At 36.9% G+C, this 20348-nt stretch overlaps 2 protein-coding genes across 2 annotated transcripts in view; one reads left to right on the forward strand and one right to left on the reverse strand.

The window, feature by feature from the left end:
- The window catches only part of LOC117323684, a 35516-nt gene extending 31443 nt beyond the window's left edge, over positions 1-4073 (forward strand). Inside the window, 4 exon segments of the mRNA XM_033879061.1 lie at positions 428-605; positions 1365-1795; positions 1970-2228; positions 2489-4073. Of these exon segments, the coding sequence (XP_033734952.1) occupies positions 428-605; positions 1365-1795; positions 1970-2228; positions 2489-3009 (1389 nt within the window). The 3' untranslated portion in view covers positions 3010-4073.
- Positions 4074-4382: 309 nt separating this feature from the next.
- The window catches only part of LOC117329585 (polycystic kidney disease protein 1-like 2), a 34562-nt gene continuing 18596 nt past the window's right edge, over positions 4383-20348 (reverse strand). The window contains exons 17-26 of the mRNA XM_033888007.1: positions 17157-17390; positions 16623-16796; positions 16307-16467; positions 14276-15140; positions 11376-11505; positions 9511-9740; positions 9236-9410; positions 8147-8830; positions 6746-7306; positions 4383-6576 (exon numbers count right to left, since the gene is read on the reverse strand). Of these exons, the coding sequence (XP_033743898.1) occupies positions 6347-6576; positions 6746-7306; positions 8147-8830; positions 9236-9410; positions 9511-9740; positions 11376-11505; positions 14276-15140; positions 16307-16467; positions 16623-16796; positions 17157-17390 (3444 nt within the window). The 3' untranslated portion in view covers positions 4383-6346. The remainder of the gene's footprint in view (positions 6577-6745; positions 7307-8146; positions 8831-9235; positions 9411-9510; positions 9741-11375; positions 11506-14275; positions 15141-16306; positions 16468-16622; positions 16797-17156; positions 17391-20348) is intronic.

Consider the following 20348-nt stretch of genomic DNA (forward strand, 5'->3'; position numbering starts at 1 on the left):
TATTTGTTTATTTGCATACTTTTTGATACTGTAACTGCATCACGATTTGGACTGTTTTCATCTGTGAGCGAATTTCTTTGTTAAGTAGAATTGACGGAAATTTAAAAAACTAATCCGAAATAAGGAACACATTTTTAGCCAATCAGGATATCCTATTATGTTCGCATCTCGACCTAGCCATATATAAACTCGATTTTATCCAGCCTCTCGGCTATGGACGAATAGAATACACAATAAACCTACCTCTCGGTCCTAGGATGACTTTTTAAGTTATTTTCGTGTTCATTATCATGTTGCTGTAGCCAAATTATATATTATTATGTTATCAGCACCAGTATCTACAAAATGTTCCAGACCTTCAATCTTCGCTTCAATCGTTACGGTTCTTTGGGTAAGAAACTATCTTAATTGTTATTCATTATTTCAGATTTCTACAGTATCTGATTATTGGTCCTGGCTTGAGAATAAACTTATCCCAAACCTGTATGCCACACACTATCCTGATGGCACAGAAATAAAACCCTGGTGGGACAAAAGATGTATAAAAGACATGCAATCCCGTCGTGTTGGTCTCCCCCGTCTACGGCAGCTTCGTGTCAAGGAAGGTCAGTTTATACAGATGTTTTATGAAAATAGTTTGTTTATTGCTATTCTTTATTTGCAAAAAAGAATGTTTTTTTTTTGCAGTGTTAATGGGATATGAAATACTCATAAAATGCTACCTCCCGAAAAAAAAAAGATTTCCAACCGTAGTCGGACCTATATTCGAGCAAAGCTTGTAATTTAGTGATGTATACAATTGTTACTCGTAGGTAAAGTTCTTACAGAACATTTTTCATCTTATTTTGAAATGATCGCTTTTTTCTTTTCTTTTTTCTTTTTGGAAAAATTGTATCCCCCCCCCCCCCCCCCCCCCCCCCCCCCTAAAAAAAGTGTAGATAAGGAGAAAATTGGTACAAAAAAAGTAAAAAAGTAAAAGATAATGGTGCACAAAAATCGTTCATGTCAATTTTCATGACAATCGGTTCATTATTCACTTTGATTTGAATACTGCGTTGTAAACAAACAAAGAAAATGTCTATAAGGATTTCATAGTCATAATACTTGCCTCGATGATATGTTAATGATGTTTGTAGTAGGTAAACCACCGCAACTCAATTGTAATTTACATGGTGAGCTACTGCGTCGATATTGCCCGGAAACTGTTTACAAAATAGTTGTTTGTAGTTTTTTTTTATTACATAAATTGTTTAACGAACTTGAGCATCATTTCAGAATGAATTAAAGTCCATTGGCAGTAGGTAACCTGATTGCTATATTTCGTTTTGTTTTGTCACTATCTGAATACTTGGTGTTTATTACAGATACTTGTGTCGTAAATCCCCGATTATCTAAAATGATAAAACACTGTCGAGATGAATACGGCTGGACGGATGATGATGCAAAACATTACCTTCCCGGTTGGCAGAAACCCCCAATGGAAAACATCACCGCATTAAAGGAGGAAAAGTCGCCCTGGATATATCAGAATTCTGTTCAATTGAAAAGTGCTCCCTATATTGGAACCATCTCGACTTATAAGGGAGGTGGTTATGTTGCTCTGTTCGAGAGAAACGTCACCTGGACAAAAATGATCATTGACGAGCTGAAGAGAGACGTGTGGTTAGATGTATATACCCGAGGTGTGTTTCTGGAATTTGCTGTTTATAATCCTAATATCAACTTGTTCAGTTCTGCAATTCTCCTGACAGAGTTCGTCTCATCCGGTGGAGCTGTAGCAAGGATCGAATTCAAGGTAGGACTACTAAATGGAAGTCGGAGAAATTCGTGATTTTCGTTGTCATTCTTATTATTTCTCGGTTTAAGTGACATGTCAGATGTTCCGCGGAGTTTTTAGCTGTGAGATATTAAGATAATGCATGGTATGGTGCGCCAGCTTCTACACCTTTCGAATTCTCTTCCCTCACAGGTGTTCCGGTTGCTGAACTATGTTGGGGGTTTTGGAGTTCTGGTTATGATATTCCAAGTGATCTACGCTATCTTCAGTCTATATTTCTTCATACGTTGCATCAAAAAAGTACGAAAGGAAAAGATGAAGTACTTTGGCCGTTTCTGGAATATCTTGGAATTCATTCTTCTATGTTTCTGTATTGCTGTGATCGCGATGTATGCTTTCAAACAAATCCTGTCTGAGTTGACTATGCGAGCACTGAAGGATCCCGACAAGGGTATGTACAAAATGATTGGCATGACAAGATATTTGTTTTAAATGGTTTTATCGTGTGATAAACGCAGCGTGTTTCGGAATAGCGTTCGAATTCAATAATTGATATAAATTTAGTCTAATTTATATATAACCGGAGAAAAATTTATATTTACCTTTTGTCCGATACTTATATGCAGTAAACATTTTTCGGTCTGAATTATAAGTATGCCTTTGGGTGTGTAAAAATTACCGAAGTAAACATGTTAACTTTAATCTTTGCAGCTGATTACGTAAACTTCCAGTCAATGGCTATGTATGACGAACTGTTTGGATGGATGATGGCGTGCGTTGTGTTCCTTGCTACAGTCCAGTTCCTGAAACTGCTCCAGTTCAACAAGAAAATGAACATGCTTGGAGATACTATCAAACTAGCAACGAAAGATTTGAAGGTTTTCTCGATAGCCTTTGCTTTATATTTCTTCGCGTTTACAGCTTGCGGTCATCTTCTATTTGGAACTTCCATTCTGGCTTATTCAAGTTTGTTGGGTTCCGCTGAATCTATGTTCGCCTTTACACTTGGAAGTTTTGACTTTGCCGCCATGGCTGACGTTAACAAGGTTCTCGGCCCTCTCTTCTTCTTTACTTTCGTCGGTGTTGTCTACGTGGGTCTGATGAGCATGTTCTTCACCATCATTGGCGATGCATTCACAGAGGTCAAGGCTAATGTCGAACAAGGCACAAACGACTACGAGATAGTCGCCTTCATTTGGAAGAAAATGAAGGGCGTGTTAGGATTGACTTAAAGTGTGTTGTTTTGACAATTCACCCCTTTACTTTTAATATAACTACATAAGATACACCTCAAGCTGTTACTTGTTATATTGATATATCAACACTTAGAATCGAGGAAAATTTACAAAACCATTCACTTATGGTATGTTTCATTGTTACAGACGACTCGGCTGAGTGATAAGCTGGGGAATAAGGAAGTTAAATAAAAGTATATAAAAACCGTTGTTCTTTCGTCTAATACTATTTGTTAAATAAAACAGTTAAACACATGTGTTTGTTCAAACAAATCCATAAACGAATGTTTTACAAAACATTAGTCATTTCAATTAAAAAAGAAAAATGAAAATATTGCTTAAAATATTATCTTGCTTGGTGCAATAGTCACGGTCAGCAAAGTAGTTAGCTATTAGTTCAGAGATAATAGAAGTATGCACTGGTAATTATAGAATAATGTTGACAGTTCCATGTAGTGTATACTGCACGCAAGTTTTTAGACTGAAGTACATTTCTTATATTCACCCCAGGCTCACGATAACGTAATGAATGAAGGTTTTTTTTTTTTTTTTTTTTATCAAATATGACAATGTAATTAAAATTGAAATGTTCCTGTCATTACTACCATTTTCTACCTTTTATTCCGCAGACCATTTCATTTAAATCAGTTTTCGGAAATCATTTTGAAAATTTCTTCATCATAATATATAAATAACTTATATCCCTTAATTGAAATGATAACGATTGTTTGTACTAATGCAATCACCAGTATAGTACGTTATTGATCTGGTTTCCCAGCACTTAAATGTTGTGTCAAATATAAACATTCCTAGAGCTTGCAGGTTTTGGTCTAGTTCATTGTCTGAAATCATTGGATCACAAATAAAAAGATTTTTTAAACTTGCAAGGTAAACTTTTCACATGTTGAAGTGAGATTAAAAATTGATAGAGTTATTCTTAATGTTTACTGAAATATTCGCTGTATCATTGGCGCAAATGCAACTAAAATTTACCCAATAAAATTAATTTAACTGAAAAAAACTGTAAGTGTTTCGTGTTAGAAATAAAGAATTTGAACTTACTGGTTTTTCTTGTCTTTTTACGGTCGCATCATTTTACGGGGCAATGCTTTACTAGAAAAAAACCGCAATGAATAGATTAATTAATCTACTGACGACTTCAAACATAGTAAACCTTTAAACTTAATACATTAAATAATATGCATTAGATATAATCAAGGCAAAATGGAATTACACAATATAAAACGTAGCATAAATGCCCACAAACGAGTCATTACAATGTGTCTTATTCAAATGGTGTCCAATTGGATATCAGTGTCTACCAGGCGGCGTCTTTTTACCGCAATTAGAATGAAACACAACAATTGTTTGATTTTCAATGCACATTTATTAGCCAGTAATGCAATCCGGTCTCTCGTGTATCTATCTGCTGAGTTAAATCTCTCACGTATCTATCTGCTGGGTTAAGTCTCTCACGGTATCTATCTGCTGGGTTAAATATCTCACGGTATCTATCTGCTGGGTGAAATCTCTCACGTATATATCTGCTGGTATAAATCTCTCACGGTATCTATCTGCTGGGTTAAATCTCTCACGTATCTATCTGCTGGGTTAAATCTCTCACGTATCTATCTGCTGGGTTAAATCTCTCACGGATCTATCTGCTGGGTTAAATCTCTCACGTATCTATCTGCTGGGTTAAATCTCTCACGTATCTATCTGCTTGGTTAAATCTCTCACGTATCTATCTGCTTGGTTAAATCTCTTACGGATCTACCTGCTGGGTTAAATCTCTCACGTATCTATTTACTGGGTTAAATCTCTCACGTATCTATCTGCTGGTCTTTCTCCGTTGTCTACTCGGTATATCTCTTATTTCAACAACCTTTGTTATGTTCTGTACGTTTATCTAACCATCCTGATTTGCGATATTCCGACATTTCCAGCGTCTCTTTCAGTAATATTTCCGATATATCCATATATGCCATCAGTTTTATTTCCGATACATCTTGTTTTCCATCAGTCTATTTGTCCCTTTTTTTTATATTCGCCTCTCTGACCTTGATTGCACCGGCGCGTCGTAACAGGTAATCGTTAAAAACATGGTATCATGATGTACAACATACAATATACAATGTAAATGGACAATAAATGAAATACAGCATTATCAGTAAAAGAGTACTTGTGTGTGTGTGAGTCAATGAAACTTTTGTTAAAGATAACAGCAATATCTGTCCTTGTTTCTTGATTGTACAGAACCAAATAAATAGTTTAATTAGTGTACGGAGAAGACTTTTAACATGACTGTACGGAAAGGAATTTAAAACATGACTGTACGGAAAGGAATATTAACTAGACCGTACGGAAAGGAATTTTAACAAGACTGTACGGAAAGGAATTTAAACATGACTGTACGGAAAGGAATATTAACTAGACCTGTACGGAGAGGAATTTCAACATGACTGTACGCAAAGGAATTTAAACATGACTGTACGGAAGGAATTTCAACATGACTGTACGGAAAGGAATTTAAACATGACTGTACGGAAAGGAATTTAAAAATGACTGTACGGAAAGGATTTTTTTACATGTTTGTATGGAAAGGAATTGTGAAATAGTTGTACTGAAGAGGAATTGTAAAATTGCTGTATAGTAAAGGAATTGAAGTATTGCTGCACGGTAAAGGAATTGTAGAATTTACGTATGGTAAAGGAATTGAAAAAATGGCTGTATAGAAGATAAATTGTAAAATGGCTCTACGGAAACGAATTGTAGAATGGTTTATGGAAGAGGAATTGTAAAATGGCTGTATGGAAACGAATTGTAGAATGGCTGTATAGTAAAGAAATTGTAGAATGGTTGTATGGTAGGGGATTTTAAGATGGTTATGCGTTGAAGGAATAATAAAATAGCTGAAGGGAAACGAATTGTAGAAAGGCTGTACCGTGAAGGAATTGTACCATGACTGTACTAAAACCGAATCGTAAAATGGCTATATGGTAACGTAATTGTAAAATGGCTATATGGTAACGTAATTGTAAAATGGCTATATGGTAACGTAATTGTAAAATGGCTATATGGTAACGTAATTGTAAAATGGCAGTACGAAAGAGGAATTGTAGAATGGCTTTACGGAAATAAATTTTAAAATAGTTGTATGCTAAAGAAAATCTAAAATAGCTGTACGGAAACAATTGAATATCTTATCGAAAACAATGGGTGTCCAGTATCAAAAACAACGGGTGTGTAGTATCGAAAACAGCGGGTGTGAATGATCAAAAGTTGGCCGCGACCTTTACTGCTGATTTGCCTCATATTACGAAATATCGCTTGATTATTCAAGGTTGATTTTTTGGCGGCCAAGAGTTGGGAAAAGCCTGGTGAAAAGTGGTGTGTCGCTTCGGATGATGATTTGAGGGGAGGCTTGCCGCAATGCTCCTTTCCCCTGTTGGTTTTCAGCTTCTGCTTGGTCAAGTTTTTCCAGTCGGCTGATTATAGTATCGAGCTTACTGGCGATGTTTTTCATTGAATCGTCAATGGTAGGGGGCGCCTCGTCGTTTTTACCTGTAAAATGTTTAAACACATTAAAAAATTATATTGAAAATACATCAAATGATTCTGTATGTCGTAAAAAGTTGTATCTATTACATCGCGTAAAAATATGTTTTATACTTTATTGACAAATGAACGTAGGCGGCAAACCAAATCACAACGTATGAATAATTCTCCGTACCAATCATGTATTTCCGCTGTACATCCAGTAGTATTCTGTCAAAGTCTATTCCTATCCAGCCTTTAAATCGCGACCAAGCAAAGCTCACAATTTCAAACTCGTTGCTCTGCTTGGACACATCTTTTCGTACTGCAGAGATGGATTCATTGAGGATAGTGACAAAGACGTTTAAAAGAATAAAGTTAATGAAGAGGAAAAACGAGAAGAAAAACAATGGTCCGAAGATCCGATTAGCATTTACCAAAGCGAGGTAGTCATATTCTCCCAAGGAAAATGCCAGTAAGGTCTCGATGGACTGAATCATGCTCTTATATGACGCCATGTTTCGTCCGAACATAACATATCCCCAGATAGCAAACCCTGACAGGAATACAAGAAAGACAAAGGAGAAAGCAGATATGTCACTCGTAGAATTTTTCAGTGTCCCTGCAATCATTGACATCTTTCTATTGAAACGGAACATATGGATGAGCTTGATAATGGATGCGAAGATTGTAAACGCTATAACATAGCCGAACACCTCGTCCCACATGGCGACTTTTTCAAAATTGTAGAATTTATCTGAAAAAGAAAATTCAGGAGTTATAACTTCATTATTTCCTATAGGGTTCGAATAATTACCTACGGAGCTAATAAACAAGAGTGGCAACATGGTGACGTCATTTACCAACACCTAATAAAACAATTGCAGCGTTTTCTGCTGCGTTCATTAATTTCTTTTAAGATAAAATGCTACGAAACTCTTTTCCTAAAGATCACGTAAACACAACTCATTTGACGGTGTTGTGCAAGGAATTTAGTACCGCTTTACTTTAAAAAGACGGCGTTGTGCATTGAATTAAGTACCGCTTTACTGTAAAAAGACGGCGTTGTGCATTGAATTTAGTACCGCTTTACTGTAAATAAATTGTGTTGTGCAGGGAATTTAGAACCGCTTTACTGTAAATAGACGGCGTTGTGCATTGAATTTAGTACCGCTTTACTGTCAATAAATTGTGTTGTGCGGGGAATTTAATACCACTTTACTGTAAATAGACGGCGTTGTGCAGTCAATTTAGTACCGCTTTACTCTAAATAGATTGTGTTGTGCGGGGAATTTAATACCACTTTACTGTAAATAGACTGCGTTGTGCAGTCAATTTAGTACCGCTTAAATGTAAATATACAGCGTTGTGTAGGGAATTTAGTAGCGCTTTACTGTAAATAGACTGCACTATGTAAACAAGCAAACGCCTAAAATTTATCAATTTATCATCGTAATTCGTCAAGCAATTAAAGTGATGTTCAAACATCCTTAATAGTGGTATACATCACGTAACACATCTTATAGGTTTCTAATACTTTAACGATATCCTGTATTACATACTGTGTTATTTGTTAAGTGACATACAAGCCACCTACCTCGCAGTTTCGTCACCCTCGACACGGCGATAGCTGTGATGAAATGTCTGATGATATACATAATGATAGATCCGAGAGCTGTCATCATCGTGAGTAGTTGTAATACGTTCCAGAAACTTTTAAAGTATTTTTTCTTCTCCTTCCGAATTTGTTTACATTCTCTGATGAACAAGTATATTACGCTGATAGCCGCTGATAGCTCACAGAATATAACAAATATACCATATCCGCCAAGGTACGAAAACAGTCGGAAGGTATTGATGTTTTCTTTGACCATGAATTCACCAGTGTTGGGCATTTCGAACACAATGTTAATTGTTGAAAACATGTTAACATTGGCGTTATAGACAGTGAACATAAGGAACACTGCACGAGTATATCGGTCAATCCAGTTCTTTCGACGCAAGTCGTTCAAGAACTGAAAAGCACGTTCCCTCTTTCCGATAAAATCCACTATATACCCTCCACCCGGATAAACTCCTAATTCTCCCGCATACGGCAGCCCTCCTGTGTCCAGGAACGGACGATACTTCCAGGGATAGTTCACAATGTGAGTAAATGATTCGTTTACTTTCGGTGGCTGCCAAGAGTCCCCATACGTTTGGTCGTCAGCGTCATCAATGTCCCAGTCTACAGCACAACTAGCGATGATGTTACGCATGTATGTCGATACTTTACAACCCTCTGGAAATAATCATACAAACATATTGTTAAGTAAAACAAATCGTGATGTAACCACAAAAAGTGCAGTTATATCTTTGCACAAAAGAATAATTCATATAATTCGATAATTTAGAGCATTGTATAGTATTGGCGCTGAGCTACAAATACAGGTATCGCAACATGTTGTCGCCCTCGACTTCCACTTGACCATGATGCACGTATAATAAAGGCATCTTAGGTCAATAGGAATGCTGCATCCGGATGAATGTTTGTACGTCTTAAATTAACTGCGAAAAGTGTTAATCATGTATAGTTCAACATTCAGTAAGTATCACTTGCGCACATATACAATTGACTATAAGTGTGTTAGTTAGACGAATGAAGTCGTCAGTAGCTGTAGGATACCAACTATAGGAAATAAAATACCTCTCTTTACGCGTTGTTGGCGCACACGAATCGGTCCCACCCGGTACGCCGTACGAGTAGATATTAGACGCTGCTCCTCATCATCTGCCAGATCTCCATTCCATTTGTGGGTGAGGTACATATTTGGTAGCAATGTTTTCTCCAGCCAAGACCAGAAATCAGACACCGTTTTTACCTGTGGTTGAACAAAGTATAAAAACATACAATCTACCACATTTAAAACTTTAAGTTTATAATTGATTTTTTAATACACTGACATCGTGTAGGACTCATACCTTGAACAGAGTGTTTTTCGGATTCACAACATTCATCATGGCCGTTTTCACAGTGTACGCTTTGGGGTCCCTATTGTGACTAGCCACCAGTAATATCAATGCCAGGAAAATGAAATAGAAAATGATTTCCCTGATGATGCGGTGCATATGGATCTCGTTGAGGCGAACCTTTCGAGCGTCTGCCAGTTTTTGGGGATCTGGTGTGTCTACTTTTACCAACGGCCGCAATGCTGCAACGAAACAAGTTACGAATTAAAACAGTATTACGGATATCTCTCGTCAAATTGACTTATCACAACATTTATAATTATAAAATCACATATCAATGTACTCTTGGTGTGTAATTATAGTTTTAACATCACATATCAATGTACCCTTGGTGTGTAATTATAGTTTTAACATCACATATCAATGTACCCTTGGTGTGTAATTATAGTTTTAACATCACATATCAATGTACCCTTGGTGTGTAATTATAGTTTTAACATCACATATCAATGTACCATTGGTGTGTAATTATAGTTTTAACATCACATATCAATGTACCCTTGGTGTGTAATTATAGTTTTAACATCACATATAATTCAATGTACCCTTGGTGTGTTGTTATATTTTTAATATCACATATATTTACATCTCTCCTTTCTTCTGCTTAGTAAACTCTGACTGCGTTAAAATGAGCGTTAAGCAGTGAAAAAAAGGCTCAGCGGATTAATAAGCGCGGGAATCGGTAACATAATCGTGACGTCGTCTCTTTGTGACGTTACTGGAACGTCAACTAGACGGCGCCATTTTCAAAGGACTGATGTACGCGTTTGAGTGTTTTCTACTGTTACCCGATGATCTCTGTACACAAAGCTAATGTTAAGTGAGTGTTTTGTAAAAAAAAAACTGAACTGAAGATTGCGGAAATGAATGAATATTTAACTTCTCCACGAGGTAAGCTAGCAACAAATGGCTGAAGCGTACAATTCCTATAGAATAATCGACTACGTCACGACTATAACTGTGTCAATACCCGTTGTGCTTGACAACCATAGTTAATGCAAGACGAAAATTGTGGATTGTGAATATATTAATGAATTGAAAACGTAAAATATATTAATCTAAATTGATGAGTTGTTTCTTTAATTGTTTTTTAACAATACTGGTGTCGTTACGTAGATTCACTGGAACTATATCATCTTAGCAACCACGGCTGCCGTAGTTACCAACGTCGCAACACAACCTGCATTTTATTTTCTTCGTACTGTATTTTAACGATTTGGTTGATGTAAATATAAGGATTGTACCTCATTTTGAGTGCGTATACGGTAGTATGCACGCAGCTGGCAACGAACATATCCTATGGAGCGCTAACGCGTTAACCATAGGAAATACCCATTGTCAACTACGGGCATACTAACGTGTACGCAGTCAAAATGAGGTACACTCCTTAATTAATGTACCCTTGGGGTGTGGTTATAGTTTAAACATCAGATATAAATGTACCCTTGGTGTGTGGTTATGTTTAGTCAAATCTCCAAATAAGTACGTTCATAGTTGCTGACTTATGAAGTTCATTATGCATTTACTATTGGTATCACTCACAAGAAAAACTAAACACAGTTTACTAAAAACAGTTGATAGAAATTGTTAACACATTCATGTATTGATTAATTCATAGACTGTAATACATTTATATAATACATTTATATCATCGTTAAGAGTGATACCAGTATGTTAATACAGTTATTGTAATCCTTATTCTATACTGTAATTCTGCCCAATTTCTCTTTTATCTGGGAAATAGTCTCGGCTCTGCATCATCGACAGATGTCATTCTACCTACTGGTCAACTTTGAAACTATGTTAAGAAAAGAAACCTTTGGTTGGTTTTGTGAAGAGAAGTTCTTCGTCACGTCTTGGTGCCATTGGCGTGTCATCATTATCCTCGACCTCTTCTACATCCGGTTTCTTCAACAGGGCCGATATGATTACAGCAATGGTGATGATCTGTGTAAGATAAACAAGCATTTCAAATCATCCCTTGTTTAAAATGACACCTACCACACAATAATCCATTGCTAGATTCATATGTGTTTTCGTTTCTGTTGTTTGTAAAGCTTTCTCGTGTTTTGAAATGAAAACAGCTAATACATAAATGCAATTCGAACGAAATTAAAACCTTTTGAATATGGCAACCTCGCTGAATTGAACACGAGGCAGGGGTTATCTTACTCAGAAATGTATTTTCGAGCCGCTTCTAAATGTTGGGTTGTCACTGATTTATTATCTACCGAGTAATCTTATTTGATGACCTGAAGTTATACGCATGCTATCTTTCGATATTAGATTATTGTTTTGATTCCATTTAACACTCAAAGTACTAAAATAAGCCACTATGTGACGATAGAAGTAGGAACTTATGAGGAAATTGTGATTTATAGTATATCCTTACAAATCAATTGAACATACATGTACCAATAAAATATATAAGGGTCAAAGAAGTAATATGAACAGTATAATCCAGATAACACTGGATCATCACATAAATGTATGGAGGATATGAATTACTTGTAATGATTATATGGGGACAAAGAAGTAATTCAAACAGTGTAAACAATAAGGTTTGTTAAATTTTCGAGGCAATCCGCCCCTTTATCAAAACACAAAAAATTACAAATATAATCACATAATATATATAAGAAGTACTGGAAATGCAATAAAATACAATAAAAATAATGTTTTAGTAACTGGAGAAACCACAATGAACCCTTCGGCAAACGTGGGCCGAAGGCGGATATTACCTTGACTGCATCATGTTCAACACTAGAACGCTATACGACCAACGGCAGAGATATTTTGAATTCCCCCGCACGTGAAAGTATATCGAAGAGTTCATTTCATTTCATTTCAACAAATTTAATTGACAAAAATGATGGAATATAGTCAATTGGATTGAATAACAGGCTATGCCTATGTAAATTCTCTCCATAATGTAGGTGACAGGATAAATGGACAATGTAATTATATGAAATTTAAAGATATCAATTATATATGTTAATTATTTTATATTAAGAGTTCAAAGACGATTCGTCCCTAAATACTGCTAGTGGACGACATTGCATTCATATAAAATATGTTACATTATCGTCTCTACAGTGATTGATTAAATATCGTGTACAAAGTCTGAAAAACTTTGGAAAAATATGTTTTAGATGGTTAGAATTATAGAGAGTGGTGTGAAAAAAACTAATACAAATATTTATCAAGACTGAAAATATAAGAAAAACGAATGCCGAAGTGTCCCTACAGGACGCTACGGGAAACGGATCTCTTACATTTTTTGGTCTACGAAAGTCAGGGTACTTGACAGAGCCAGCCTTCTAGAATACAAAGTCAGAACTCCGACACAAAGGGTCCCTTGTGTTGTCACGTTCCATCCTAACTTGCCGTCTATTTCTTCCATTTTACATAATCATTGGCGCATCATTGAGTCGTCAGTTGCACTCAAACGGATCTTTCCAGAACCACCGTTATTGGCCTATCGTAGACCAAAAAATGTAAGAGATCTGGTGGTGAGCAGCAAATTACATTCATCTGCCTCTGTCGTTACAACAGGCTCCTTCAACACATGCAGCAAAAAAACGTGCAAATTGTGCCCATACACTGAGTCCACAGACACGTTTAAATGTGTAATAAACAACCATGTTTATCACATTTTACAAACACTGACATGCACATCAGCCAATGTTGTATATCTCCTCTCATGCAAAAAATGCTAAATGCAGTATGTTGGAGAAACCAGCACAAAGCTCACCATCAGAATCAACAATCACGTTAAAGACGTCTTCTGGATGTACTCTCCATCTGACCATTATATTTGACTATTCATGTAGTTAATTATTCAATTTGTTAAAATTTTCATAATTGCTATACTTTTGGGGGCATCTATTCATTGTTGCTCTTTGAGACTCACATTTAGTCGCTTCCCGCCATCATGCAACAGCATCTTGGTCCATGTTGGTCCGAATCGTCTGTTTCCCGTAGCGTCCTGTAGGGACACTTCGGCATTCGTTTTTCTTATATTTTCAGTCTTGATAAATATTTGTATTAGTTTTTTCACACCACTCTCTATAATTCTAACCATCTAAAACATATTTTTCTAAAGTTTTTCAGACTTTGTACACGATATTTAATCAATCACTGTATAGACGATAATGCAACGTATTTTATATGAATGCAATGTCGTCCACTAGCAGTATTTAGGGACGAATCGTCTTTGAACTGTTCGATATACTTTCACGTGCGGGGGAATTCAAAATATCTCTGCCGTTGGTCGCATAGCGTTCTAGTGTTGAACATGATGCAGTCACGCTAGTATCTGCCTTCGGCCCACGTTTGCCGAAGGGTTCATTGTGGTTTCTCCAGTTAATTAAACATTATTTTTATTGTATTTTATTGTATTTCCAGTACTTCTTATATATATTATGTGATTGTATTTGTATTTTTTTGTGTTTTGATAAAGGGGCGGATTGCCTCGAAAATTTAACAAACCTTATTGTTTACACTGTTTGAATTACTTCTTTGCCCCAATAAATATATATATATATACATATAGGTTAATCTTTTTAATACGTTGGCCTGAAGATGGCAACTACGCCTATAACGTGAGCGAAACGCAACTACCGTGTTGATTTTATCTGTTTAAAAATACTTATAAGCAATTATATCTAATACAATGAAAATTAAATACGGATTATCATTATCTGTGTTGAAATACCTTTGTCGGTTGAATAACTGTAATAGATTCTCCAATAGACAGAAGCATTGCCGACAACCATGCCAGAGACTTCTCCTTGCCCCATTCCATGCTATAGAGGAAGGTGATGAAACCTGATACAACAGATGACAAAAACACCAAAGCCCACGCTATATATATACATGGAGGCGGAAGGCTGAATTTTGCCTTCGGATTCGGCTGTTTAGATTTACTGTTAGCTGGACTTGATTCGGATGCCCTGTTGATCAAAACTTTGTCCGAGGCAGTAGATACTCCGCCAATTGTATTTGCTGATTCACTTTTGAGATTTTGCTTTTGGACGTTGAAATCGTCGTCTGTTACCTCAGATATAGTGGTGTCATCGTCAATTTTACAAGGACGAAGGTCTACTTGTGATAGTGTTCGTAGCGGCTGGATATTACTTACAAAAGAATTCGTTACTTTATTTTGTCGAGGTCGTGTTTTACGGAATATATTATCAATGATCAAATTAACAGGAAGTACAACTAGACTGCTAATGAAACTGATATAAAGTCCACTTAGGGAAAATTCAATCGGTCCTATCGTGAATGATTCTTTGTTTTCAACATTACCCTCTGATTTATAGAACATAGCATTAGCCACCATTGTCGTCATTATGAGAGAAAGAATGCAGGAAAGACGTTGAACTCTTGTGAAATGACTTCGCTGTGGCCGTGAGAATACAGAAATCCACAAATGAGAATCTGTGAGACTCCGCTTTGTTTTCGTCAAGAAGAGGGTGTTGAATTTAGTGAGATCTTCCGTTCCGGCCACGGGTAACATCCGATCGACCATTCCATCATCCTCCTCCACCGCCAGCCAACGATTGCACATGAAATAGTACCTTTAACACAAATATATAAAGCTACACATTTTAGATTGAACTTCCATGACTGTGAAGCCTTCAACAGGGCAAGCTAATAACAATAATGACTATAAACACATAAGATTTACAATATTTCCAAACGAAAACATCGTTTTAGATGTTATAATAGATATAACCTAAGATGTGTAAGATTATAATGCGATGACGAGTTGGCGGAAAGCAATTGTCAAAATATCCTTAATTACGATTATGACAGCGAAAACAAAACAATGTAAGACATTTTTTGAATTCATAAATATTGTAGATCCTATCACTTTGATATAGTTAAAAAAAACTTATGCATCTTCTTTTTTTCTCGCAAATACTATAGCTCTGCAATGTCACACAAACTCAATTTAAAAATAACTTTTTAGTTAAATTCGAGCAAAACAGACCAGATAGTTAGCATCCTTAAATGTTATCTTACTGGAACATCTTAGCAACATTGTACAACCAACATGTGATTTATAGCGCCTTTTAATAACGTAAAGTAATAAGACATTTGCCGAATAGTTAGATAACTGGATCATGCAGAGTATTCGTTTTTCCAGGACTCTTTGGTGATGCTAAGGCCAACAGTGTGGAAAACCGAATGAACATTTAAAATATATAGGGTCTATTTATATTTATCCGTACAACACCCAAGATGTTTTCTTATTAGTAAAAATAGGCCTTCGGCGAATGACTTATCGACCGAATGAATCATTAACACAAACATAACGATGCTTGTCTTTGTATCGCTAATCTCGAATGCCGCCATTTGGAATGAATTTCCCTACTATATAAAATACCGTTGATACCCCCATACCCCATATATATCGCCATCCCAGTTCAAATACAAATGTATGTGCCCCCCCCCCCCCCCCCCCCCCCCCAGACCAGATCGCCCCGTGTTGAGGCATCAGCCATGCCTGTATAATCCACATGTATGTCAAATACCCCGAGTATACACAGTAACAACTACTTACATGAATAATGTCTATGCATTTTCGTGAAGATTATGCATTCAGTGCATGAATAGAAACGGCAAAGAACGTGCAGTTGAACTAATGTGATAATTTGTTAGTATAAACAAGACCGGGTTTTAATTCATTTAAATTTTACGTTATAAGAAAACGCATTTCTATAAAAGTAATCCTTCTTACGTCTGCCCCGTCTGAAGGTCGGATACGACAACTTTACTCAAGTACCATCCCTGGTGTTTTCCTTTTCCTTTATTGTCATGCCAGATACGTAAATACGTCAGAGGTCCCAGCCACTGTTGTGTACTCATCACGTAGTTGTTGACACTTCCTCTACTGCAAACCTGCACAAAAATAAACAAGCAAATCAAGATATAAATAAACATCAATACTGTGTTCTAAAACGAATATATCTGTACGTAAACCTTAACGCTTTGTACTAAGGATTTTTAAAAATTCTTTTTTTATGTAACACACGTTTACTTTTAGAAAAAAGTACCTTGATGCCTTTTTCGTCTGCAAGGTTTCGTACACCGGTGTCCTCGTTATCGCCGGCCAGTACAAAACTAATCTTTGACTTCGTACCAGCACCCCTCCTCATGCCCGTGAATACAGAGATCTGGTAATAGTACGGGTCGCTGACCACGTTGTCAGATAGTGGAGCCACGCCCCACTAAAACATAAATAGCTGCTTAGCTCGGATATATAAAAACATCCTTCAACAAGAAAGTACCAAGGTATAATTCAGGTAAATGATTGAGAATCCGCAAGAATGATTTCTTTTGTCTTGAAGATACGTGTGTTGTATTTCAACTTCCCATTGTTATTGTCTTTGCTACTAATTTTATATTTGTGTAGAATATTTGATATCAATATCGTCAACAAATATCATGTTTTGTGAAAATACAATAACTGCGGACTGATTATATTATTTACTAAATGGGTCGGTATCTAACACTTGCAGATATATCTACCGTACACCAACTGTCGTCCCAGTCTAGACGACATCTAACCATAGTATGCTGTTCCCTACCTTTACGACATCGAGTTTATCTTTGTGACGTGCCCAAACAGCCAGTATGAAGAATAAAACAAAGATAAAGCACAGCGTAGCTAGTACGGCCCAGTTGTCTGCAATCTTCGCTCCAAGATTGTCAAATACAGTGTTGAAATCTATCTTGTTAGGCGGTGTGTAGAAATCAGCCCCGAAAGAAGTTAAATGGTTACAAAGACACCTCGTAAATTTACTGTTCGAAAGTGGGCTGACCTGAAGTACAAGCAAAATAGCTGTTAATGATATGAAACCTGCTGATAAATAAGTGCATATCCAGAAAAACAATGCATTTACCGATATATTCCAAGAACCATCTGTGACTAACTGGCGTTTACATACATTTGTAAAATACCACGCTGGTTCTTACACCAACTATAACACATGCAATTGATAAGAGACGATGGATAGTTTGTTACAAACTTCAGTGGTTGTTCTGATTCTATTTGCCATAAGAATTTAAACTGAAGAACATTTAGGAAGTAACAAAATATAAACAAACCCTTAATTCTTACTCAAAATAAAGAAAATCGATGGCAATATATTTATACTAGAAAGACACTGTGATCCTGCAGGGAAGGCGTCTGATTCATCGACACAATCAGACATACAAATATATGTCAAATCTACATAATGTCACAAAGGTCACCGGAAAAAGGAGATGGTTGTTGATGTAAACATGAGATACAATTGATTGAACAGAAAAGCATGACCGCAATTAAACATTTGAACAGTACCCATTAAAAATAGTTAAGACACAGTGTATACCAAACTATCAATATAAAACTGTGTCACATAGCTGTTTTGTCATTTTAGCACTAATGAGTAGGATATAGAAGTCCAAAATTCCGCTTAATTCCATCAATATCTCAATTAATGGATATTGGTTAATTTATCCTGATCCAGCGCCACAATTTAAAGTAATTTAGATGTGATTACATGAAATTTCATGGACTTCCAGACCTTACCACACAGCAATATCAATGAGTACATGCCAAAACAAAAAACAAAAGGGGCACATTATCAAACACATAATGCCTTTAAAGACCAAGACAGAACTGGGGTACAGTTTCATAAAGCTTTGTAACCTACGAATTTCCGTAACTTTCGCGTTAGTCAAATTTACGAATTACTAAGCGTTTCACACAAACTTAGTGACTTACGAACGTTCGAAAGTTACACAAAAAACCTTGCGTAACTTTACGCCATATCTTTCCTGTCGTAACTTACTAAAACAATTTGAAATCGTACGCAAACATATCCTTTTAGCAGAAAATGATATCGTACTCAATTACAAATTATCATAAGAGAACGACCATGCCTAGAATGTCGAGGAGGGATGCCTGCAAATTATTCATTGTCATGCAACTAATTGTACGCTTATTCGTAGGCTGCGCCAACAGATAGTCTATTTCAAGAGCATTACATGTATCTGTGTGTAGTGAGCAAAATCTGTGAAAATTGCGTTGTTACTGTTTGTTTTACTGAATGATAAACAATATGATATTGGAATTTTACATAAAATTTTATCTTCTCTAAATAATATGGTTCTTTGGAAAAAACAAAATAAAGTTTATAGTCTGTGTACGCGATTCAGGTATAGGACTGACGTATGCATTTCATTCCAAAAGTGTCGTCTTTTTACCTCCACGTTAGAGAGTGGTATATTTTCATCGGAAGAACTTAAGATTTTGAGGTCAGAAACGAAAAGCGTGATGAAACGGGCACACGAACTTCGGAAGTTTTACGTAAAGTTCTGTACGTGATACTTGCCTTACAGCCTTCGGACATACATCTATCCTCCCAAATATTACAGAAGAGACACCAAGATGTTTTGCACGTGATATTTACCCTATATCCGTAAGACATCCATCTATCCTCCGAGATTTTCAAGAAGAGACACCCATATGTTTACACGTGATATATATTGACCCTACATCCGTCCAGCATCCATCAATCATCTGAGACATTCCAGAAGAGACATCTGAATGTTCTGTACGTAATACTTTCCCTACAGCCATCGGGCATCAATCTATCGTCAGCGACATTACAGAAGAGACGCCCGAATGTTCTGTATGTGCTACTTACCGTACAGTCGTCGAGTATCCATTTATCCTCCGAGACACTCTCGAAGAGTCACCGGATGTTCTGTACGTAATACGTGCCCTACAACGGCCGGACATCCATCATTTCACCAGAAACATCCTGATGTTCTGTATGTGATACTTACCCTACAACCGCCGGACATCCATGCATCCTTTGAAACATTCCCATAGTAACACATGGATGTTCTGTACGTTATACTAATCCTACAACCTTTGAACATCCATGTATCCTCCGAGATATTCTAGAAGAGACATCCGGATTTGATTACGTGATACTTACCCTACAACGCCAGACATCCATGTATCCTCCGAGACATTCCAGAAGAGTCATCCGGATTTGGTTACGTGATACTTACCCTACAACGCCAGACATCCATGTATCCTCCGAGACATTCCAGAAGTGTCATCCGGATTTTGTGTACGCGATACTTACCCTACAACGCCAGACATCCATGTATCCTCCGAGACATTCCAAAAGAGTCATCCGGATTTTGTGTACGTGATACTTACCCTACAACGCCAGACATCGATGTATCCTCCGAGATATTCCAGCAGAGTCATCCGGATTTTGTGTACGTGATACTTACCCTACAACGCCAGACATCCATGTATCGAGACATTCCAGAAGAGTCATCCGGATTTTGTGTACTTGATACTTACCCTACAACGCCAGACATCCATGTATCCTCCGAGACATTCCAAAAGAGTCATCCGGATTTTGTGTACGTGATACTTACCCTACAACGCCAGACATCCATGTATCCTCCGAGACATTCCAAAAGAGTCATCCGGATTTAGTGTACGTGATACTTACCCTACAACGCCAGACATCCATGTATCGAGACATTCCAGAAGAGTCATCCGGATTTTGTGTACGTGATACTTACCCTACAACGCCAGACATCCATGTATCCTCCGAGACATTCCAAAAGAGTCATCCGGATTTTGTGTACGTGATACTTACCCTACAACGCCAGACATCCATGTATCCTCCGAGAAATTCCAGAAGAGTCATCCGGATTTTGTGTACGCGATACTTACCCTACAACGCCAGACATCCATGTATCCT

This window comes from Pecten maximus, chromosome 1, assembly GCF_902652985.1.
Source record: "Pecten maximus chromosome 1, xPecMax1.1, whole genome shotgun sequence".
Classification (NCBI taxonomy): domain Eukaryota; kingdom Metazoa; phylum Mollusca; class Bivalvia; order Pectinida; family Pectinidae; genus Pecten; species Pecten maximus.